General features: G+C 35.0%; 1 protein-coding gene and 1 non-coding gene across 2 annotated transcripts; one reads left to right on the top strand and one right to left on the bottom strand.

Annotated features, from left to right (window-relative positions):
- Window positions 1-429: 429 nt before the first annotated feature.
- On the top strand, window positions 430-501 carry TRNAQ-CUG (transfer RNA glutamine (anticodon CUG)). The gene has a single exon. It is a non-coding gene; the product is annotated as a tRNA-Gln (tRNA).
- Window positions 502-1,145: 644 nt separating this feature from the next.
- Window positions 1,146-11,702, bottom strand: LOC131156215 (probable LRR receptor-like serine/threonine-protein kinase At2g16250). Its single transcript, XM_058109728.1, has 4 exons — window positions 8,893-11,702; window positions 7,481-7,609; window positions 3,557-3,579; window positions 1,146-2,379 (listed from the first exon to the last, which is right to left on the bottom strand). Exons 1-4 carry the CDS (start codon window positions 10,827-10,829, stop codon window positions 1,778-1,780), a joined length of 2,691 nt encoding a protein of 896 aa, XP_057965711.1. The 5' UTR covers window positions 10,830-11,702; the 3' UTR covers window positions 1,146-1,777.
- Window positions 11,703-20,741: the final 9,039 nt, after the last annotated feature.

Genomic DNA, 20,741 nt, shown 5'->3' with positions numbered 1-20,741 from the left:
GAGCATTTTATGAAAATGAACAAAAAATTAAATTTAATATTAGTGAGGAAAGAGGTCCGAATATTCAATATTATGAAGGAAAGAATTAGCATCCAAAATTGTAAAGAAGAAAGGGGTCCACAATAATGAAAATATTGGTGTTACACAATCATTAATTCATTGAATACAAATCAAGATACTGATATAACCTAATTTGTATTTAATATATTCTCTTAATTACAGTGCTTATAATTTGTAAATTTAATTGTCGGTAAATTTTGCAGATTGGGAATTTCAAAAGTTTATAAATAAGATTTTTATTATCTAGGATTTCTTGCATTTGTTTATTATTATTATTGTGCATATCTCATTCCATGAATTTAATCTTTTTGTTGTATCAGTAAATGCAGTACCTCATTTTAAAAATATTAAATAAATACCAGCGCGCACGATCCCATGGTCTAGTGGTCAGGACATTGGACTCTGAATCCAGTAACCCGAGTTCAAATCTCGGTGGGACCTTTATTCCATTTTTCCTCTTTGTTCTTTCATGTTAACTTCTTGGGAGTTCTTCTCATTTTTGGGCCAAAGCATTCAATAATAATGCAGGAAACTTTGACCACTTACCAATAATAGACAAAGCTGAAAGTCTAAAATAAAATCAATCTTCTCATTTTTACAGCCAGTGCGGACGTTCACCAATCATTACAAGTATGACAGTTGATATTAACACACCAAACTTTGACCACTAAATGAAAACCATATCTTCTCAAGTATATGTGTATATAAAATCATCTTCTTCACTTTTAAAGATGATGGAAATTCAGATCAGATTGAAGGAGGAGCCCTCAATCATTCCAACAAGCCTTAATATTTAAATGAGTAAGTAAAAAGTCCTCCCAAAATCAAATCATTGCAATTTCCACTGTAGAGGATCCTATGAATATTGCCTAATTCTGGGACCAAGTAGGGGAAATTGAACCACCAACTAAATGACTACTCTCAACAGATTTGACTCGCACACACTACTCCCACTGCTACAGATCCATCAATGGTGTCCTCAAATTGGCTTTCAATACCCACCATCAACTTTGAACAACAAAAATAATGATTCTGATTCAGAGAGAGAGAGAGAGAGAGAGAGAGAGAGAGAGAGAGAGCATTCTGGAAAGAAACCAAAATGAAATTAAAATCTAATTCAAAAATGTTGCCCTGATATTCACAACTCTTTTATAGTGTTACTGTGGAGGAGGATTCAATAATTTCAACTTCGAATATTTATATGGGAAAAAAATTAAAACCTTAACACAGTATTATCCTTCTTCTGGCTTCGTTTTTCCCGAATTAAAAAAAAAAATGAAAGTCAGAACCAAAAGAAGAAAGCCCAAATCAATAAAATTTACATTCTGCAAGAGGACCAGAGGCAAAGATGAACTACAAATAAAAAATGGTAACCTAAAACATGCCCTCAATCAGATCACTACTGAACCATGATTGGAACCCCCTCCCAACCACTTCTCTTGGACTACATTCATCCCTGCAAGCTTCAAGCCGCTGTACTGCAGAAATAATCCATCCCTCAAAATTCAAGTATAAGTTTTCCTTGGAAGGGGCTGTGCACCATTTACGCACCCCCAACCCCACTAAGAACAGAAGTAGCTTGAAACCCCCCAAAACTCCAAAAACATGAGGGGCCTCCGAGGTACCAATGAGCAGGGCACACGAATGGGGAGCCTGCCATATTATTGAGAAAGAATCAAGAAAGATAAAACCCTCCAGTATGCTAGTCCTCGCACAGTCACTCTACATCATGCACATCAGATGGTTCAGGGGCTACTTCCCTGGATTGCCGTCTCTGGGAGGATGAATGATCAGTTCCCCCATTATGGCCGCTACCCTGAGAACCGTTGGTTCCTGGCAGTTTTAAGCTGCTCCCTGCTTCTGCTTTATTACCGGGAGTTGCTGGAATGGCAGCTGAATCTAATGAGCTCTGACGCCAACTACCAAACAGAGCGGCATTCCAAGAGCCTCTAGAAGAAGTAGTTCTAAGCCTCCCAGAGCCTGTATTTTCTTCCCTTACAACCTTTAAGGGGTTCTCCAAGGCTTTGACAATGTATCTCATGAGAGGCCGCCTTGAAGGCTTGGGATTGAGGCAAGACCATGCAACAATGGCCATTGCCCACACTTCCTCTAACAGATCCTCGTCTATGATGAGAGAGGGGTCCACAATCTTTGTCACGAGTTCTTTGTCGTATACACTGATGTAAGGTAGCGTCTGATCTAACCATTCCTTCACACTGGCATCACTGGATGCACTAATGCCCATTTTACCCGTTACCAACTCGAGCAGCACCTTCCCGAAGCAGTAAACATCATAGGCACATATTGCCGTTGGTGAACCTGGCCATTTCAAGGGAAAATGAAACTTAGAAAATACAGGATGTCAATAATGTTAAGCATTTCTTTCTAGTTTTCTATCCACCTGAGATCAATCAGATTGCAACAACCCTTTACAAAATGGCTTTGTTAAGTTTTGGTGCCAGTTAATGAAAAAGAAACTAGTCTGACGCAAGCAAGCAATCAGGTTCATTCAATTGGGTAGGCAAAAGCTCAGGATCCAGAGTCATGTAAACAAGGAAAAAAGTTTAAAAACCATGTATGAGCAAGAAAATTTTCTAAACACCATTTAGAGATTGTTTATTTCTTTCCTCAGACCTCAGCCAATAGAGACTGTATGCAGAGATCATCCAACTTCCCTTTCCAGTCCCATGCTGCACATATGGCTGACATATGAAATCAGTGGGACAATACAAATTGGGGATAACTACAAATCACCCAAACAAACAAAAATTAAATAGTTAACACCTTGCAACTTTCCACCTTAGAGCTCTCAAACCCATTAACCCTCTTCCCTTATTTAATTGATGAGCACTAGTGCCAAAGAATCAAACAATATACCCAAAGAACACACTGGAAGTAGTGTTGGCAGAAACTGGCAATGAGCAATGAAGTAGGAACATTTCGAATAAATGGAGATGGGGAAAGTAACAAACAAACTCTATTTATGTAGTTGCTTGCTTGAGGATGCAGTCAAGGCTAACAAGGGCAGTCACAATTTACATACCAAAACACATTTAAAATTATTTAATGGTAGTCTTGTGCTTGCCTTATCAGAGAGGTAATTGGACATTGTAATCATACAGTATACTATAGGCTCAATTACAGTCATTAACAAACACATGTAGGAACAAAGCCACCTCTTATACAGATCCAGAATTTCCAGTTCAGTGACAAAGGGCAATTGCAGCAGGGAAGAATTCCCGCTGATGATAATTTTTGTCCCATGCAATTCAAGTAAGTGGTTTGAATGATATTGATTGGTCAAAGGCCACGCACAGAATGATAAACTGTAAATTTTAGTAATTCTCTGAAGTTCATTATAAGATGAGAATCCAAAAGAAAAAAGGTACGATAAGCTTGATGGACCTCAAGAGAAGCACATGGCTACTCCACCAAAAAGTTGATAATAAGCAGACAAGAAACAAAAAAAAAGTGAGTAAAAATAGACTTTACGCACCAGAAGGGCCTTGTTCAGATGTCCTGCATGTCATTAAAAAAGAAGATCAGGAGACCTAATATAAGCAAAACTCATGCAACAAAACCATCACTGCTACACTGAAACAATTTTAAGACATTTATATATGCAAAATAGTAAGTGCTTCAAGAAAAAAAGAGGTCAATTTTATTGCATTTTGTTGATTACTGAGAAGTTTGAAGAACATAATATCATGCCTAATCTAACTCAAACTCAGTTTTGAACTACAGAAATAAAAAATGTCAGTGTCTCCATATATGCATGATCTAAGACATGCCTTCTACTATAATATTACTGTGCCTTCTATTATGGTACTACAGCCTTAGACGAAATATTAATTCAATTTAGTTAGTACATGTGCTTGTACATTTCTCTTCTAAGGCATTAAGGCCTAGTTTGGCCCCCATGCGGCTGGTGAAAAGCGATTTTTAAAAAGGAATTGTTAAAAAGGGGGGCTGGTTTTAGGTGGTGGTTGTAAAATTGTTTGTTCCACTGCAAAAAAGAAGCTGTTAGAAAAAAAAATGTTCCAGAGTGTTTGGTAAAAAAATTATGTGTAGTGCCTGAAATGCTTAAAATGGCCAAAAGGAATGCCATTTTATGAAATGTAATTAATGCAGGGATAAATATATAATATTTGGAAAAAAAAAAAAACTAATAACCATGGGGAAAAAAATCTGTTAGAAAAAAGTTAGCTTTTAGATTTTAAAAGCTCCAAATTTGTAAGTTGTAAGAAGTTTCTAAAAATGCTAAAAAAGCTGTTTACCAAATGTGTTATGCAACAGTTTACTTTTTAACAGAAATTCATCACACAAAAAATAAGGAGTTAAACTCACCCTAACAACAAAAGACCCAAAATGTAGGATTTGGGATCTTGTGATCAAAATTCATAAATGTTTTGCAGAAAATTCAGCTTCATCTGAGGGAGCACATCAGATTGCCAATCCAACAAAGGGATAGGATTGGCTCACAATTTGCCACTTCAAGGATCCACACCCATTATGGAAGAATGCGGTCAAATGTTTCAAATTAGAAGATCTGGCAGTCAAATTTCATAATTTTTTTGAAGAGGATTCAGCTTAATCTGAGGGAGCATGTTGGGTTTCCAATCCAACAAAAGTTAGGACCAGCTCCCAATTTGCTAATACAAAGATCCACACTCATTGAAGAAGAGTTAGGTCAAATGTTTCAAATTAGAAACTTCAATGAAAATAAACAACAGTCAAGTCTTAAGTCCCACTAGCTGGGGTAAATCAAGTAATTCCTTTTCTGCTAATCTACATGATCTTCTTGGGCAATATCCTCTGACAATTTGAAGGCTGTTAAGTCCTTACTCGTATCTCATTCCAAGTTAATTTGCATGATACTATCAAAGTTTTAAATCCCAAACAGACCAACCGATCCAACTCAATAGGACAGGAACTGGTCATGGCACCAGTTTCAGGTTTTGTCACAACCCCAAAACATCAAACTGAATTTAACCTAGCCAAAACTGGTAAACTCAGCGTGACTTGGCCCAAACTAGTGGACCAGCAGGTTTGACCCACCTGTTTTCTGCTTTTTTTCTAAATAGCAGCAGCAGCATTAGCATAGCAGCCTAGTGGGTAGCATAACATAACAATAATCAGTGTAGCAGAAAATGGGAGTAGCAGATGTTACATAACAGGAAACGAGTATAACGGCCGTGAAATTTTTTCAAGAACAGGAAATCTCACAGATATTGGTAGATTTGCATGTTTTAATTTCTTAAGTCTTCTTAAAAAGAGTGTATTTTTTATCCTTTATTTCAACTTACTAACATTGTACAAGGGGAACAAATTTTACATATGTTTTAAATTGCTATTGACAAACAAACAACAACAACAAATAACCAAGCCATCAGCTACTAAACCACTAATGACAGAAAAATTATATATCTACTTTTTCACTTTTTCATCAATCATATTTCACAATTTTGATAAATTAACTAGTAAAAAATATTCATTATATAGCCCACTAATCTATTAGGTGCATAATGCATATAAATAATACGATAAATTAAAAAATTTCTACTATTTTTTTATTTGTTAAAGTAATAAAAATCTACTAAATTTAGACTAGCAAGTTATATTTTATAAATATGAACTAAGCTTTAAAACCAAAAAAATGTGTCATTAAATTAAGTGCTAACAAGTAATAACTTGAACAAGAAAAAAACTAGAAAAGAAAAAGAAGGTTGAAGTTGAAAAATATAGAAAAGAAAAATCAAATTACTAATTTTATCAAAATAAATATTTTTTAACAAAATAAAAAGTGTTCACATCAAATTATTAATTTCAATACAATACAAATAAGATATATACATATAATACCATACATCCAGTATAACTATGGCTCAATATTTGTTTTGACTAGTAATAATAACAGAAGGCTCTACAAATAAGTTTTATATATATATATATATATATATATATAAAATACTGTACATCCAGTATAATTATGGCTCAGTATTTGTTTGACTAATAATAATTATAATAACATCAGTAAGTCTGAAGAAATTTCAAAAGTAGTAGAAAAAGTGGCATAGAAATAGTCTAAATTGTAGCATTTAGTTAATCTTGGCTGTAATTTATTTATAGGTGATTATGACTGTTTATCCATATATCATTGGTTCAACCACTAGTTTGACCCGTTGTCTCATCCGGTCCAACCAGCCTAGTGGCTTCACTAGGTTACTAGTCTGGGTTTTATTTAATGGTACATAAGAATTGAACAATCTTGAGTGGCTCAGTTTCTGATTCCTTAAAAAAACCAAATACAAACCAGAAAACATAACCAAAAAGAAGGGAACCAGATAATGAGGGAGAAATTTAGGAGTGAAATTATATGTTAGTACCTGTAATTAAGCGAGAAATATATTAGTTCCATACGTTTAATTAGTACAATTAAGAAGTTGATACTTACTGATTTATGCAACTAAAATTGACATCCAAAACATTTTACTGGTCTTTATCAAATTGCTAAGGTATATATAATTTGTAAAAAAAAATATTTTATGATAACAAGATATCACTTGGTAGCTGTTTCTTATTCCCTTTCTAGAGATCCTATGCACACAATAAACAAGCTCTGCTTCTTCAATAGTCAACAATACTCATATTTCCAGCCGCAAACCACCATCTCGGGCAGCTTGTCCCTATTCTCAGTGTATTTCATGACTGTATGATGGAATCCTACCATCATGAACCATTAAACTAGTTATTGGTGAGATGTTTGAATGCTCTTTTACTAACAATGATAAACCATAATCACTTCAATACTAAAACTACTTGTTTTTTTCTTTTTCTTTTCAAAGACTAGCTGCCTAGGCTTCTAGCAACTAATAGTCAGGCAACATGTAATGCCATCTCAAGCATTTTATGCCTCAGCAAGTTTCACTAACATAATTAGATCTTAACGGTTTACAAATATAATTGCATGAAATTAGTGGTACAAGTCCCTAATTGTAATAATTAAAATTAAAGGAACAAAAATGACTTACACCAAATAATTAACTTATGGTTTCACTCAAAATTTTAGATCTTACTAATGAAAATTTTTATTCTTTATGCTGAACAGCTCAGTTTCTGATCTTTCAAAAATAATAATTAAATAGATGATAATGGAGAAAAATAGACTTTATTGTTACAATTAAGATATTTTTTGCAATAGCCAAAAAATTTGATAACTAAAGCTAGCGATAATAGTAATAGTAAGTTGATAAATTGGCAATTACATTGCAAAATAATGACCTATCACGATTATTATCATATAATAGACCAATTGAATGCCAAATGAAAAACACGTGTTTTTGTATAGTTGACCAATTGACTGCCAAAAATCAAGCAAGTAAATGAACATGAACTACTGAAACAATGATGGAAAACTTACTGTGGCAACCGCAGAAACCTGGTAATCACATTTTGATGACTATCTCCTTCTTGAGCACAAACTTCACTCAGGCTTCCCAGCCTTACTTCAAATTTATCATCAAGAAGTATACTACTTGCTTGAACATCTCTTTAACAAACAGAAGAAACACATGTTAAACACTTACACCACTTGGCTTAGAAAGCAAGCTAGTGAAAAATGCAATGAAATTTGACTTTTTGACAATGTAAATACAATTTAACTCTAACCCTACTGCTCTCTCTCTCTCTCTCTCCCTCCCCACCCCCCCCCCCCACCCCACCCCAAAAAAAAACAATAAAAAAATAAGGAAAGAAAAGAAAAGGGAAAAGAAAATCCTGTAGTCAAAATAGTTCATATATATTTTGTCAATCTGTTCCTGCTGATTAATAAGCTATCTGTAATCAAAATAAGGTCTCTTCAGGCTAATCAATAAGATGTGTTTCAAACAACAATCTAACATACAGCTCACGACAGCATTCCATCACCAAGATACACTCAGCCTAAGGCAAAGCAAATCTCCAAAAAAGGACAATGGAAATGGTCGGTGGTCAACAGATTCAAATATTCTGCTCCTCACAATTTGATTTTTTTTTTCTTGTGCAGCTGAAATACTTCCTCCAAAGAACTTGCTTCTATGAATGAACCCTAAAGTCATGCTTTTTCTTAATATTTTTCACTAACCCAAATCTCATGTTTATCAATCACAGTTTCTCTACTCAACCAATTAGTCCAGTCATTAAGATTAGGTTTCAATGCAACGACGACGACAACTATAAGAATGAAATTGATTATTATGATCATAATAAAACTACCATTTGATATTCACCATTATATAATCAGCAATTTCCCCTTTTGGTAACCCCTATTTCCATCTTTCCAATTTTCATCTTCTTTGCACTTGTCATTCCTCAAAGCATACTGTAATCCCCAATTTTTAGTTTATGTAAATATTGTCTTAAATGGCATTCAAATAACACAGAGTTATGCAGCTTTTTAGATTTTGGACACAATTTTTTTTAGTCACTTGGGTACAATATAGCAACCAAACCCTTGAACATTGGACATGAGATGAGAATAAGTTCAAAACAATTAGTTCAAATTGAATAAGAAGACAACACATGTGTTCTCAGGAAGTCAAAAGAGGAACTTTCAGGTGGAAGCTAAAACTTGGGGCAGAAAAATTTTATGAGAAATCATCATGCTTCAGAATAATATGCACTCAAATACATGACTTCAAAAGATGTAAGTTGAACATCAATCAACTAAAAGCATCATTGAATGTGAGGGTTCACGTTTCACCAGATAGCAGTTAATAACAAGAAAATAAGCATTATGATAAAACAGCAATCATAATGGAGAAGAATGACATGGAAGTAGAGGTCCCAAAATACCTGTGTACAAGGGGAGGAGTACACTCGTGATGTAGATACGAGAGACCCTCCGCAGCCCCAATTGCAATTTTCAATCTTGTTATCCAATCCAATGACTGTAAACTATCATCCTCCAAATTGTTTTTCCTGTACAAGGAATTTGATAAGTCTCCATTTGGCATGTGTTTGTAAACCAGGAACTTCAGACTGTCATTCTCCAAGCAGTGTCCCAGGAGGGGAACCAATCTTATATGTGAAACCTTACTAAAAAACTCCAACTCTGAAAGGTATGCTTCCTTCTCGACTGAATGCAAATCAATTCTTTTGATGACAACAGGGATCCCATTTTCCAGGATACCTCGGAAAAGATCACCAGAGTGACCGTGTTTGATAAGGTTTGTATCACTAAAATCACCCGTTGCTAAGATCAACTGCTGATACGTAAATGATTCTCCTAGACTCGAAAAGTTAATAGGTAAACCAGAAGATGGCGGATTACCCCTTGTAGGAACTGGACCCACACCAATCCCTCTTTGGTTTGTAACACCCTTCCTACGGCAGCATATGAACAACAATAGCAGTACAACAACCAAAAGCAAAATTAATCCGACTCCCCCCAGCACAGATACCAAAATGATCAATTTTTTGTGGCTCTTCCCAGGAGCTGTTGACCTAGGCAGTTGGGTGTCATTTTGGCGTCCAAAATTATCAAAAGTAAGGCCCCTCTCTGCGTAGAATGATACACATTCCTCCAAAGTCCTCTGATTGGACACACTTTGGAGACAATTCCTATCAAGTGATGCATTTGTCGGTGCATAATCTGAAACTCTGCCTTCAAAATAATTTTTGGACAGATCAATAAAACTGAACCTACTAAGTACCAATGTGAGATTTCCATAAAACATATTCCCAGAGAGGTTGAACACAGCAACCGTGACATTAGTTTCCAAACTTATATTGGGCAAATTTCCAGTGAAGTTATTGTTCGAGATGTCGAGAAAGCGCAATTCGGGCATCGACCACAGCATATTAGGGAATACACCAGAGATGTTATTGCCACTGAGAGCAATGAACTGCAGGCGAGTAAGCGAAGTAAACAAATTATCTGGCAACGGCCCCGAAAGAATATTGTTCCCAATCACCATTTTCTGCAAGTTCCTAAGCCCTCTTAAGTCCGCAGGCAGTGTCCCGGACAAAGAATTTGAGCTGAGATCAAGGTCAACCAAACTACGAAGGTCACCGAGTTGAGGAGGCACGGGTGAAGATAGACTGTTGTTGGAAAGATTTAAGAATCGAAGACTGGATAAAGTCCCAATGATCGGTGGAATTGGGCCAAGCAAGAAATTCGACGAAATGTCAACGAAAGAGAGATTCCTAAGAAACGAAAACATCGGAGGGATCGACCCAGTGAGCGAATTGGCAGAAAGATCAAGAACCGAAAGGCGAAACAATTGACCCAAACTCAAAGGAATTATCCCAGTAAGGCTATTATCAGATAAGAATAAAGTTGTAAGATTAGTTAAATTTCCCAGACTAGGAGGAATCGCACCAATGAGCGAACAAGAACGAAGATCAAGCACTTGGAGAGCCAGGAGCCGCTGGCCGAACCAGTCTGGGATCGAACCGGGAAGCGCGAACATCGATGAATTGAAGGACTCCAAACGAGTGAGATTAGCAAGAGCATCGACGGAGAATTGTGGGTTTTGGGCGCCGACTCGAGTTCGCCTGAACCCAGAAATGTTGATCCCAACAACTCGACCATCTCGGCATTGAACGCCAATCCAGCGTGAGCAAGGGTCAGCCTTCCTCGGCCACTCCTTGCTTCGCAACCCTAAGGACGATCTCAGTTGCAGCAGAGCTGCTCGCTCAATGGGCAAAGTCAGCTGTTCGAATGTGCAGCGAAACGCCACGAACAGAATAGTCAAAGCTAGTACTGCGCTTCTTAGCCGATCCACCATGACTACTACCCCCGATTCAATGATCTCTGCATCTTCTTCGTCCTCTTCGTCTTATGTATCTGCTGCACACGAACATGTCAACAGGCGCAGCAAAACTGGTTTCCCCCAATGCCCACCAACGCATTCCCCTCTCTCTCTCTCTCTCTCTCTCTCTCTCTCTCTCTCTAAACCTCTTACCTTAATCTCAAGTTTTGACAAAGCAACTGTTGGTGAGATATCTGCAATAGCTTGCTATGTTTGCTCCTTGTCTTTTGTTTTTCTTTCTGGCGTAATCACAACCATATCTCTACCTACTCCGTCCCCCCTCTCTCTCTCTTCCTTCCCCCCCGCCCTGTAGTTTCTTCGGTTGACGAAAGAGAAAGAAAGTGACAGTACAAAAAATGGCGAAAAAAATAATTTTGGAGAGGAGTGCTGTGATGACTGGTCAAGGATTTCTACATCTATCCATCTATTCAATAAATCTCTATCTACTAATATATAATTTTAAATATAGAGAAAGAGAGAGAGGGGGGGCGGGGGGAGAGAGAGAGAGAGAGATTTGCAACACAGATGACAGAAACACGCTTCTTTCTCCGAGCGAGGGCGAAAATAAAGAGGCTGTATCAGTCCCTGACATAAATTCATTGAAAAAACAGAGGGAGGTGTGACACTGACTCTGGTCTATGCCGCGCCGCCATGGCGACCCACCGGACAACCATGGGCTCGACGGCTAAAAGGCCGGGTGCGACCCTGTTCCAGCTGGCTCGACCGGCGAAGGTGGTCGGCGGATAATTTGACCTCCTACAATCCCGCCCCGCCAGCTAAACCCAAAATATACAATAATTGTTCTGCATATATATAATAATAATAATAATATCGTATTTCTTTATCTTTCTATAATTTGATTCTCTCTCTCTAACTGGGTTTGGTAAGTGCATTGAGAGCCTTGTCTTTAAGGCAGTGTTTGGGCATTTGATGGGGGTTGGGGGAAGTGGGAAACAACTGCTGCTGAATTTAAGCCTCTCAACCGTGTAAGAAAGTAAGTCCCCAAAGGGGTCGCAATTTTTTTGCTCACTGCATTGTCTTTTGCCCTAAAGCTTTTTATGGCACTTGCTTTTATGGCACTCTCTTTACTACCATCCCTCAAAATGAAGGGCATCTGTTCCTTGGGAGGAGGAAGATACAGGCAGGGTGCCCTTGGGATTAGGTGGAGCCCATTGAAAACCACTTATGTTGTGTGCCCTGTTCGGTTTGGTGAATGAAGGTAGAATAATTTATCTAGGGTTGCAAGTGAGTCAACCTCAATAATGAAAGTTTTTAGTTTGAGTTTAGTTTATTCAGTATTTATATAATTCGAGCTTGATTCAAGTTTAATTCAATTAAACCTAATTTCATATTAATAAACGAGTCAAACTCAAGTTCATACTCGAGCTTAAACTTAATTTGATTTAAACTCGTTTTAAACTAGTAAATGAAGTAAAACCACTAAATTAATTAAATTAATTAATAATTAATATAAAAATATATATTTTGAAGTAAAAAATTTAAAATCGAATATTTAATGAGATTAATATCGAGTTTGTTCACGAGCTTAATGTCAAATTAGTTCACAAGCTACTAATGAGCAAGTAAACCAACCGCCAGGTACGGATCAAACAAATAGAGCTTAATAGTTTTGTAGTTTTAATAGATTTATACACTAATTTTACAAATTGTAAGTTTTCAATTTTTTGTGAAGCACGATGACTTTTAAATATTTCTCAATCTAAAAAGATAGAGCAACTCAAATCTCCACACATGACATAATTTGATATATAAACATGATTAAAAGGAGAAAAAGCATTATTGTATGGTTAATTACATGTGAATATAGCCCCTGAGCATATGATCGGGTGGTAAGGGCATGCTTGGGAGGGCCACTTCGTCGGTACCCTAGGTTCGATTCTGGTTGATGCCCTCGAGGAGCCAGTGGTTGAAGCGCCTTACCGTTTCCTGTGGATGGTGGCGCGAGAGGTGTCCTAGGGTCGGGTCGGGAAGAGCCACCCTGATGGTATAACCTTGGGTTCGATTCCTACCACTTGTGTTGCATATCCGGATTAACCTCCTGTGTGATGGCTGTGGGGTCGGTTGACGTAAGTGTGAGATTGGTCTTGATTAGGCTTGATAACCAGTGATCCTTGGAAACCCGACGTAATAAAATAAAAATAAAAAATTACATGTGAATATAAAAGAAGTTATGTCAAATTTGGATTGTATGAAAAGTTCAAGCTCATTGGATTTGATTTCTTTAAACTCAATTTGAATTTGTATAGAAAGTATATTATATATATATATATATATATATATACATATTTTTAAATGTTTATTAGCATAGTTGTCGAGACTTGTGTAATATAGAAATATTTCATTTTTCAAATTTTAAAATATCGTACAATTTATATTGTCTAAAATAAAACAAAAATAAATTCTAATTTTTTATCTCTTTTTATATAAAAAATTAATTATTCAATTTAATTTGATTAATTAATTTCCAAATAAGTTACTAAAAATATTTTTATGCACTGTCATCTATTAATGTTTATCTTGAGATGATGTGGAAATTTAATGAAAATTAAAATAAAAATTTAAATGCCTAATTTAGAATTACTTATAAACAAAATATACCATTAATTTGTAGGTTAGTATTTAATGAATTGTTTTCATTTGAAAGGATTCTAATCAATAAATATATGTCTTAAATTATGTGGGTCATTATAAAAAATATATATTATTTGTTTTTTTTTACATGCTAATAATTATTAATTAATTCCCATAATTGTCTTATATCCTTAATTTAAAATTACTAATAATTAACATTAGAGTTTTGGAAGCCATTGGCTCGATTTACCATAATCCACGAAGAGCACAACAATTTCCAAAGGGCACTTTAAATTGTACACATTTTTAATGCTAAATTATCCAAAATATAAGTGTTTATAGGCATAAAAAAGAAAAGATATTACATAAAGTCAAAGTCAAAGAGGTCACCTTTGGAAATCAAAGTCAAACTTTTAGTTTATATTAATAATTAAAAATAAAATATGAAAGAAAACATACTCATTACTTGCACAAAGCTTAAAAATGGCCAAGGCAAATGCATGCCACCAAAGTTGCAAAAGCCAAATTGAAAACAATGTTTGGCCTAAATAATTAGGTTAATTATTGTGTGAGATTCAAATCATTAAGTCGAAAATGAGATAAATTAGAGTCCAATAAGTTAAAGACATCGCAAACCATGACAACAGATATATAAATTTTATGTCATAATTTTTCATGTCATTTTTTTAGTGGATCAAATGTAATCATATAGTGAACAACAAATAATTATTTCCTTATTTCAAGTTAATCAAAATCATAATCACAAAATTCATGAGTGAGTTTCTAAACAAATTAATTAGATATTGCTTTCCTTCATATATATCAAATCAAAATCCGATTTTATTTTTTATATATGAAAAATAGAGGATTACAATTACATTTTTTAATTTAATAAACGATTTAAATTTTACAAAATATATATTTCATATATGAGTGCTCCCCACCCGCATATTACTTCTCCATTATATGCCATACATCAGGTTAAATTCTTCGGCCCACCCTATATCTAGTCATTTTGTGTTTAGTACATTATGCTTTTCCTTTCCCTCAAGTTTTATTAATTCATCAGAGCAAACATAGATATCCTTTGTCTTTTGATCATCCTAGCCTCTGATTTTTCCTAAGCACTAATGCATGGAATAGGAGTCAAACCCTATGTGCACAATTTAAATTTTGATTTTTTTGATTTAGTGAGATAAAAATTAAAACAATGATATTTAAGTGAGAAGGAATAGAGGTTGAGGTGGTCCGCCATTCACTACATATTCTACTAAATTTGTCTAATACACTCAAAAAGTTTCAATATGACATATGACACGTACAATATTTAATTGAAGTGACTCATACGAAGAGCCTTGTATGAGAGAGAGAGAGAGAGAGAGAGAGAGAGAGAGAGAGAGAGAGAGAGAGAGAGAGAGAGAGGTTTTAGCCTAAAAAGTATATGGTGGGAGAAGTTGGAAAGATGGGCAGTGGGATGGGAGAATTCAAGGAAGAAGACTAAACATGTGTATAGTAGAATTAATAGGTAAACTATAAATGGATTGGAAGTGGGCCACCAACTCTGGGGCTAACAAACTACCACCCTTGCTAAGATAGTATGGCAGCTAGCTACCTTCAAGTTGTATAGTTAATTTCTACTCAAAAGCCATTACTATCCAATTAACTCTATGTGCTTAATTAGCTCCTCCCAACTCCCTCCCTCATTCCTACCGCCTTAATTCTCTCTTTTCTTGTCTTAGTAATTGAGACTTTTAGTGGTGAAAATATTAATGATAGGTTTTGATGGATGCATTCCTCAGTCCCAGCTGTATAGGCATGAATGCGTGCAACTCTTGATAATCTCTCTCTCTCTCTCTGTATATGAGAAATTATACAGGAAATTTGTCCCTCTGTATTATTCGTGTGCCTATTTTATAGATATGAATAGTGCATTAAATGGGACTTACTAATTTATATTTCTAAAGCTAATAAATACAGAACCAATCATCACATGTTTTATATTTTAGAAAATAGACACGCATATAACATGAAGGGATCTGGAAAACTATAACTTCATGGCACGTATAATATTGTAATATAAATAGTATTATAGAACGGTACCGATGATCATAGTTAATCTCAAGTAAATTAAGTACTCGATTGTTTTACATCTCTGAATCATCTCGTGTCTTCAAATTCGTCGGTTTTCATTAGAAAAGAGGTCAGGAGATTAAGGGTGGGCAAGAAACATAGCTTATTTGGGCTTTTTAAAATTAAATTTTCAAAACATCAAAGAAATCAATTTTTGAAAAGACAAAAAATATATATTAATCACTTAATTTGCAACTTTAGTGAGGAATTGAATGAGAAATTATACAGGAGACCTCCCCCTCCACATGTCAGTATGCCTGTTTACTTAACTGAAAATGGATCCTTTTGATATAAATGAATGTAGGACAAATTTGCCACATGTCTAACGTTAAAAAAACAGACATACGAACACATGGAGAGGATGATCCCATGTATAATTTTTCGAGTTGAACAGTGCAAGACCTACCATTTTTAGTAATTTGAATAAAAACGTACATTGACTTATTATTCTCTATCTCACACACATATACACAAGAGGAAAGGAGAACAAAAGTGACCTTATATATATCTATCATATAAAAAAAAGTAGTAAACTTTGAAGGTGTCAAAGTATATAAAAACATATTCATTATGTAAGACAAGTATGCACGGCTAGTTGAAGTCACATTCTACTGTTAATTTTTGACAAATTTGGATATTCCATTCTTACGTTATGCCATTAGCCATTACAAACTTTTTCTTTTGTTTATATGTTAAAATTTTGCTTTGTTTTTATATTATAAAGTGATGTGACAATAGAAAAAGGGGATACATATTATCTATTTATTTTTAAATTTATTTTACTCTTAGAAAAGTAAATTACGTGTTGATATATCAAAATCGAATTGTGTTATAAAATAATTAACAAAATTTTATTTTTGAATTAAAAGTTTTAATTTTAACATTGTAACAACGTACCCAGGAAAGGGTCTATAATGGCGAGGGGTGATAATAATATTGGTGGCTGGATGGAGTTGTCACTAATATATTATTTTCCTAGGTGCGATTAGTTTACCTAATTACTACTCGTTGATTGGTCTCTAAATTAATCCTAAGATCAAGGAACTAGTAGTCTCTACTTGCTTTTATCAAAGTTAGAATTGGGAGTCCAATTATGTGAGAAAAAGATATTAACACCCTCTACACACCGTTTTAGTAACGGCACCTAATTAGTTATAAATTATCTTAACTTGAATCATATGGTCTTTAATTAACTTTTAAACAAATCAATAAATATTAAAATCTCAAAAGAAAATGTCAAATCAAATACGATTTAAGAATGTCTAATAAGAAGAATCTTATTAGATAAACGCCTCTCAGAACTGATATAAATGAAGTTTGAAAACACTTTTTTACTCTTTATTTTATCAGTGGGATGTAGACATGCACTCACACACAAAATACGATATATAAAAATATAAAATAATCATGCAAATGTACAAAGTTAAGCAAAAAAATGATTTCCAAAACATTCTCTAAACTCCAAGAATTTTTTTAGAATTTTTCAAGATTTTTCTATAATTTTATGAGATTTTTAAAGAGTTTTCTCCATTTTATTTATTTTTAATATTTGTATTTTTTTTAGGTTCCCCGAGTCAAAAAAGACCAAATAATTTTTATTTAGTTTTTTTTTTAATTTTTAATTGTTTTTCCTATTTTTTTCATAATTTTTTTTTACCATTTCCCAAATTTTCTTAAATTAAGAATGAATTAAAATTAATTCAAAAATAAAGGAGACGGTCCAAAAAAAGTTAGATCGGTTCAACTGGTTTGAATCTTGTAAAGACTCGAAGAATTATAGTAATTAAATAATAAAAGAAATGAGAGAAAAAAAATTTTTAGAAAGGGGTTTCAGTAGGGTCTCGTCAACGAGCAGGGCTCTTGGGTTTGTTGACGGGGACACATGTCACTGTTTCTAGAACCTGAAACTCGTCAACAAGGAGAAGGTGTTCGTCGACGAAACTTTTCTTGAATTTGTCGACGAGGAGATGTGACTTATCAACGAGACCATGTGGACAACACTCTATATATAGCCCCAAAACAGAATTCAGTGGAAATAATTTCATTTTTATCAATTTCTTTCTCTCTCTACATGGTTTCTCTCACTTCTCTCTAGATTTTCGGCTCCGATTCTCCCCAATTTGACTATTAGAAGCTACCACTGTTATCCTGAGGAGATTCTCTACAACATAGTCGGAGCAAAAATTCGATTTGAGAAGTTTGGGAATCATCCCAAAATTTGGGTAAGTTAATTATTTTAAGTTTTATTAGGTTTTTGGTGTTTCTAGATTGAGGAGAATATGTAGGGTAAGATAATATTGAAGTTTTGTTGGGGGAAAATGTAATTTCAGGGTGTTGTACTGGGAACACTGCAGGTGTAGATTTAGTTAAATTTTTGGGTTTTTCAGTAGTCAGGTAAGGGGATAAATTAAGTCAGTTTATTTTCATGAAAAATTTATTATTTTTAAACAGCATGTATTTACAGTAATTATATATCTTATATTAGAATATTTGGGAATACTACTATTGAACAGGAAAATGGTTTTAAAATGTTTAAACAGAAATATATTCAGCTTAGATATTCAGTTTCAATACTATTTAAATTTATGTGACATGAGTATCATTTTACGAATATTATGTTATGTCTGATTTTTAGTAAAAGCAAGTTTAGAACAATTTTTTAGGAAAACCATAAATAATAAAGGAAATTATGGTTTCAGAATTTTATGATAAACAATACAAATATCATATCAGTATGTTATAATATGTTCGGCACAAGGCTGTGATTGATAGCCGGCGCAAGGCCGTAATTATGTATGTTATTTGGCGCAAGGCCGTGATTATGTATGATATTCCAGAATTCAGGAAATTGCTATCAATCTAGTTTCATGTTAAATCAGTATATGTAAACATACTATATGTTATCAAAACTCGAATAATTTAGTTTAGATCAGTATTCAGGGCTCGGTACTGTAGCTATTCAGTCTAGTTCAAACTACTGCTACCACACTTGCCAATAGAGAGTGTGGGAGATGGATAGTCGATGTGGCTTCAGTGTAGTGTTATAGACATCCCCCCGGTAGTCCGGACCAGGGTGGGCGGGCCCATCATACTTACAGACATTTTTTACTTGACAGTGTGTGACGACCTGCTTAATTTTCATATTATTTTTTTTAATAATCAATATCATAATTCCTAACTCAACAGATCATAATACACCTGGACCCATGGGTACCATGGATAAGTTAGAGCATAACATGGAAGCTTAAACAGTAGGAAACATATATTCTCAATGTTGTAAATACAAACATCCATCATATTATTACAAATACCAGAGTCACCATATCCACTGTATTTCCATATATATATATATACAATCCAAAAATAAGGTTTAGGAACATTTCCCCAAAATCTAACTGTCCCTACAAAACTTACCCTTCACAAAGGGCAGATAGACAACTCAGCTCAGCGGGGCTTTTCCCGCTTTCCTATCTGGGGCTCTTGGAAAGTTTATAAGATTTAGGAGTGAGACACCTCTCAGTAAGGGAAATAAACTAATACTAGTGTGTGGCAACATGAGTAAACTGTGTTATACATATCCCATACAGAACATATTCAGTAACTATTTTTTCAAATCTAGGAAAATATATACATATCAAATCATGGCAGAACATATTGCATTTTCATAAACATATCTCATCTCATATAGTAATGATAACATAAAAACATTCCTGGTAGGTTAGCTGACTGATGTCATGTATTACCCCCACATGACTGGGTTGTGTGGCCCGAAGGTAAGACCTGACAATAGTTGGCCGACTACTGTCAAGTCAAACATACAGTCTGTAAGTCCGATGGGCCTGCCTGACCTGGTTCGTACACCAAGGGCGATCACACATACTTCTTAAAAGCCACATCGACCATCCAATCTCACACCACTCTGTACAACGGCGTTAACACAAATATCATGATCACGACGACCATGGACACATAGCAACGGTACCGTGCAAGTGCTAGCCTAGACCAAACCAACCAGGTTATGATAACATATAACATATACTAAAACTGTGATACATAGATATCTCATATCATTTATTTTCACATTAATCATATCATTTTGTGTATAAATGTGTATCATGAAAATCATCAGCCCGTACATCGATATTACACATTTTATCATAGCACGGCCCGTACGCCGGCAAACCACATCATAGCACAGCCCGTACGCTGGAAAATCACATTATAGCATGGCCCGTACGCCAGCAAACATATCATAACACAATCCGTACACTGGCAAATCACATCATAGCACGGCCCGTACGCCGGCAAACATATCACATATAAAAATCTTGGCTCGTACGCCGTTTTTCCATTATAAAAATCCGTATCATAAACACAATTCCAGAAAACAGTATCTCATAGCCATTTCTACTCATGCCACACTAAACAATTTTTCCATATTCAACATACGATCATATTCAACAATATTTCCCAAATATAAATCATATATCATATATAAAATATATTTATTTTTCAGGAACCAAATGCTATATATATATACATACATTTTCTAAAAAAGAACTAGCTTAGTTTATCCCCTTACTTGACCACTGAGAAAGCCCCCAAAACAATCTAGTCTAACTCCCGTAGGACTTCCTGACCAATACCCTGAAACTGAAAATTTCCAATATTAAACTTTAGTATTTTCATGCGTACATCATTTCTTACAACTACCATAAGATCAAATTTAGCTTAAAAAGTCTTACCTCAACTTAGGGATGATTTCCTACTTTGTTTCACCAACGATCCGCTCTGGCAAACTTGCAAAGAACTTTACCAGGAACGTCATGGTGACTTCGGTTTGTCGATCCGGCGTAAAATTGGCCCGAAAACGAAGAGAGAAGGAGAGAGAGTCGTAGGAGAGAGAGAGGCGCTAAAAATGACAAAATATCCCGGTTTTTCACTATTTATACTATCAGATTCGTCGACGAGACACCTCACTTCGTCGAAAAATCCTTCAGCAAATTCGTAGACGAAGCCCTGTGTTCATCGACAAAATTCAGAATAGCCCACACGACCTCTCGGTATTTCCTCGTCGACGAAATCCTTAAAGCCTTCGTCGACGAAACCCTGTGTTTGTCGACTCAGCTTGGCAACTTTCCTTTTGTTCCTATTTCCATTTTTTCC

This window comes from Malania oleifera, chromosome 5 (genome assembly GCF_029873635.1).
Source record: "Malania oleifera isolate guangnan ecotype guangnan chromosome 5, ASM2987363v1, whole genome shotgun sequence".
Taxonomy (NCBI): Eukaryota; Viridiplantae; Streptophyta; class Magnoliopsida; order Santalales; family Ximeniaceae; genus Malania; species Malania oleifera.
The sequence above is the reverse complement of the archived record's forward strand: the minus strand, read 5'-3'. Positions and strand labels throughout refer to the sequence as shown.

Bases quoted from the DNA above. Each gene is read 5' to 3' on its own strand.
- LOC131156215 (XM_058109728.1), bottom strand. From the start codon at position 10,829: ATGGTGGATCGGCTAAGAAGCGCAGTACTAGCTTTGACTATTCTGTTC. The intron at 7,610-8,892 runs GTATTTTGGGAC...TGTTTGTTAAAG, and splicing joins ACTCCTCCCCTTGTACACAG to AGATGTTCAAGCAAGTAGTA. The intron at 2,380-3,556 runs GTGCGTAAAGTC...TGAAATGGCCAG, and splicing joins ATCTGAACAAGGCCCTTCTG to GTTCACCAACGGCAATATGT.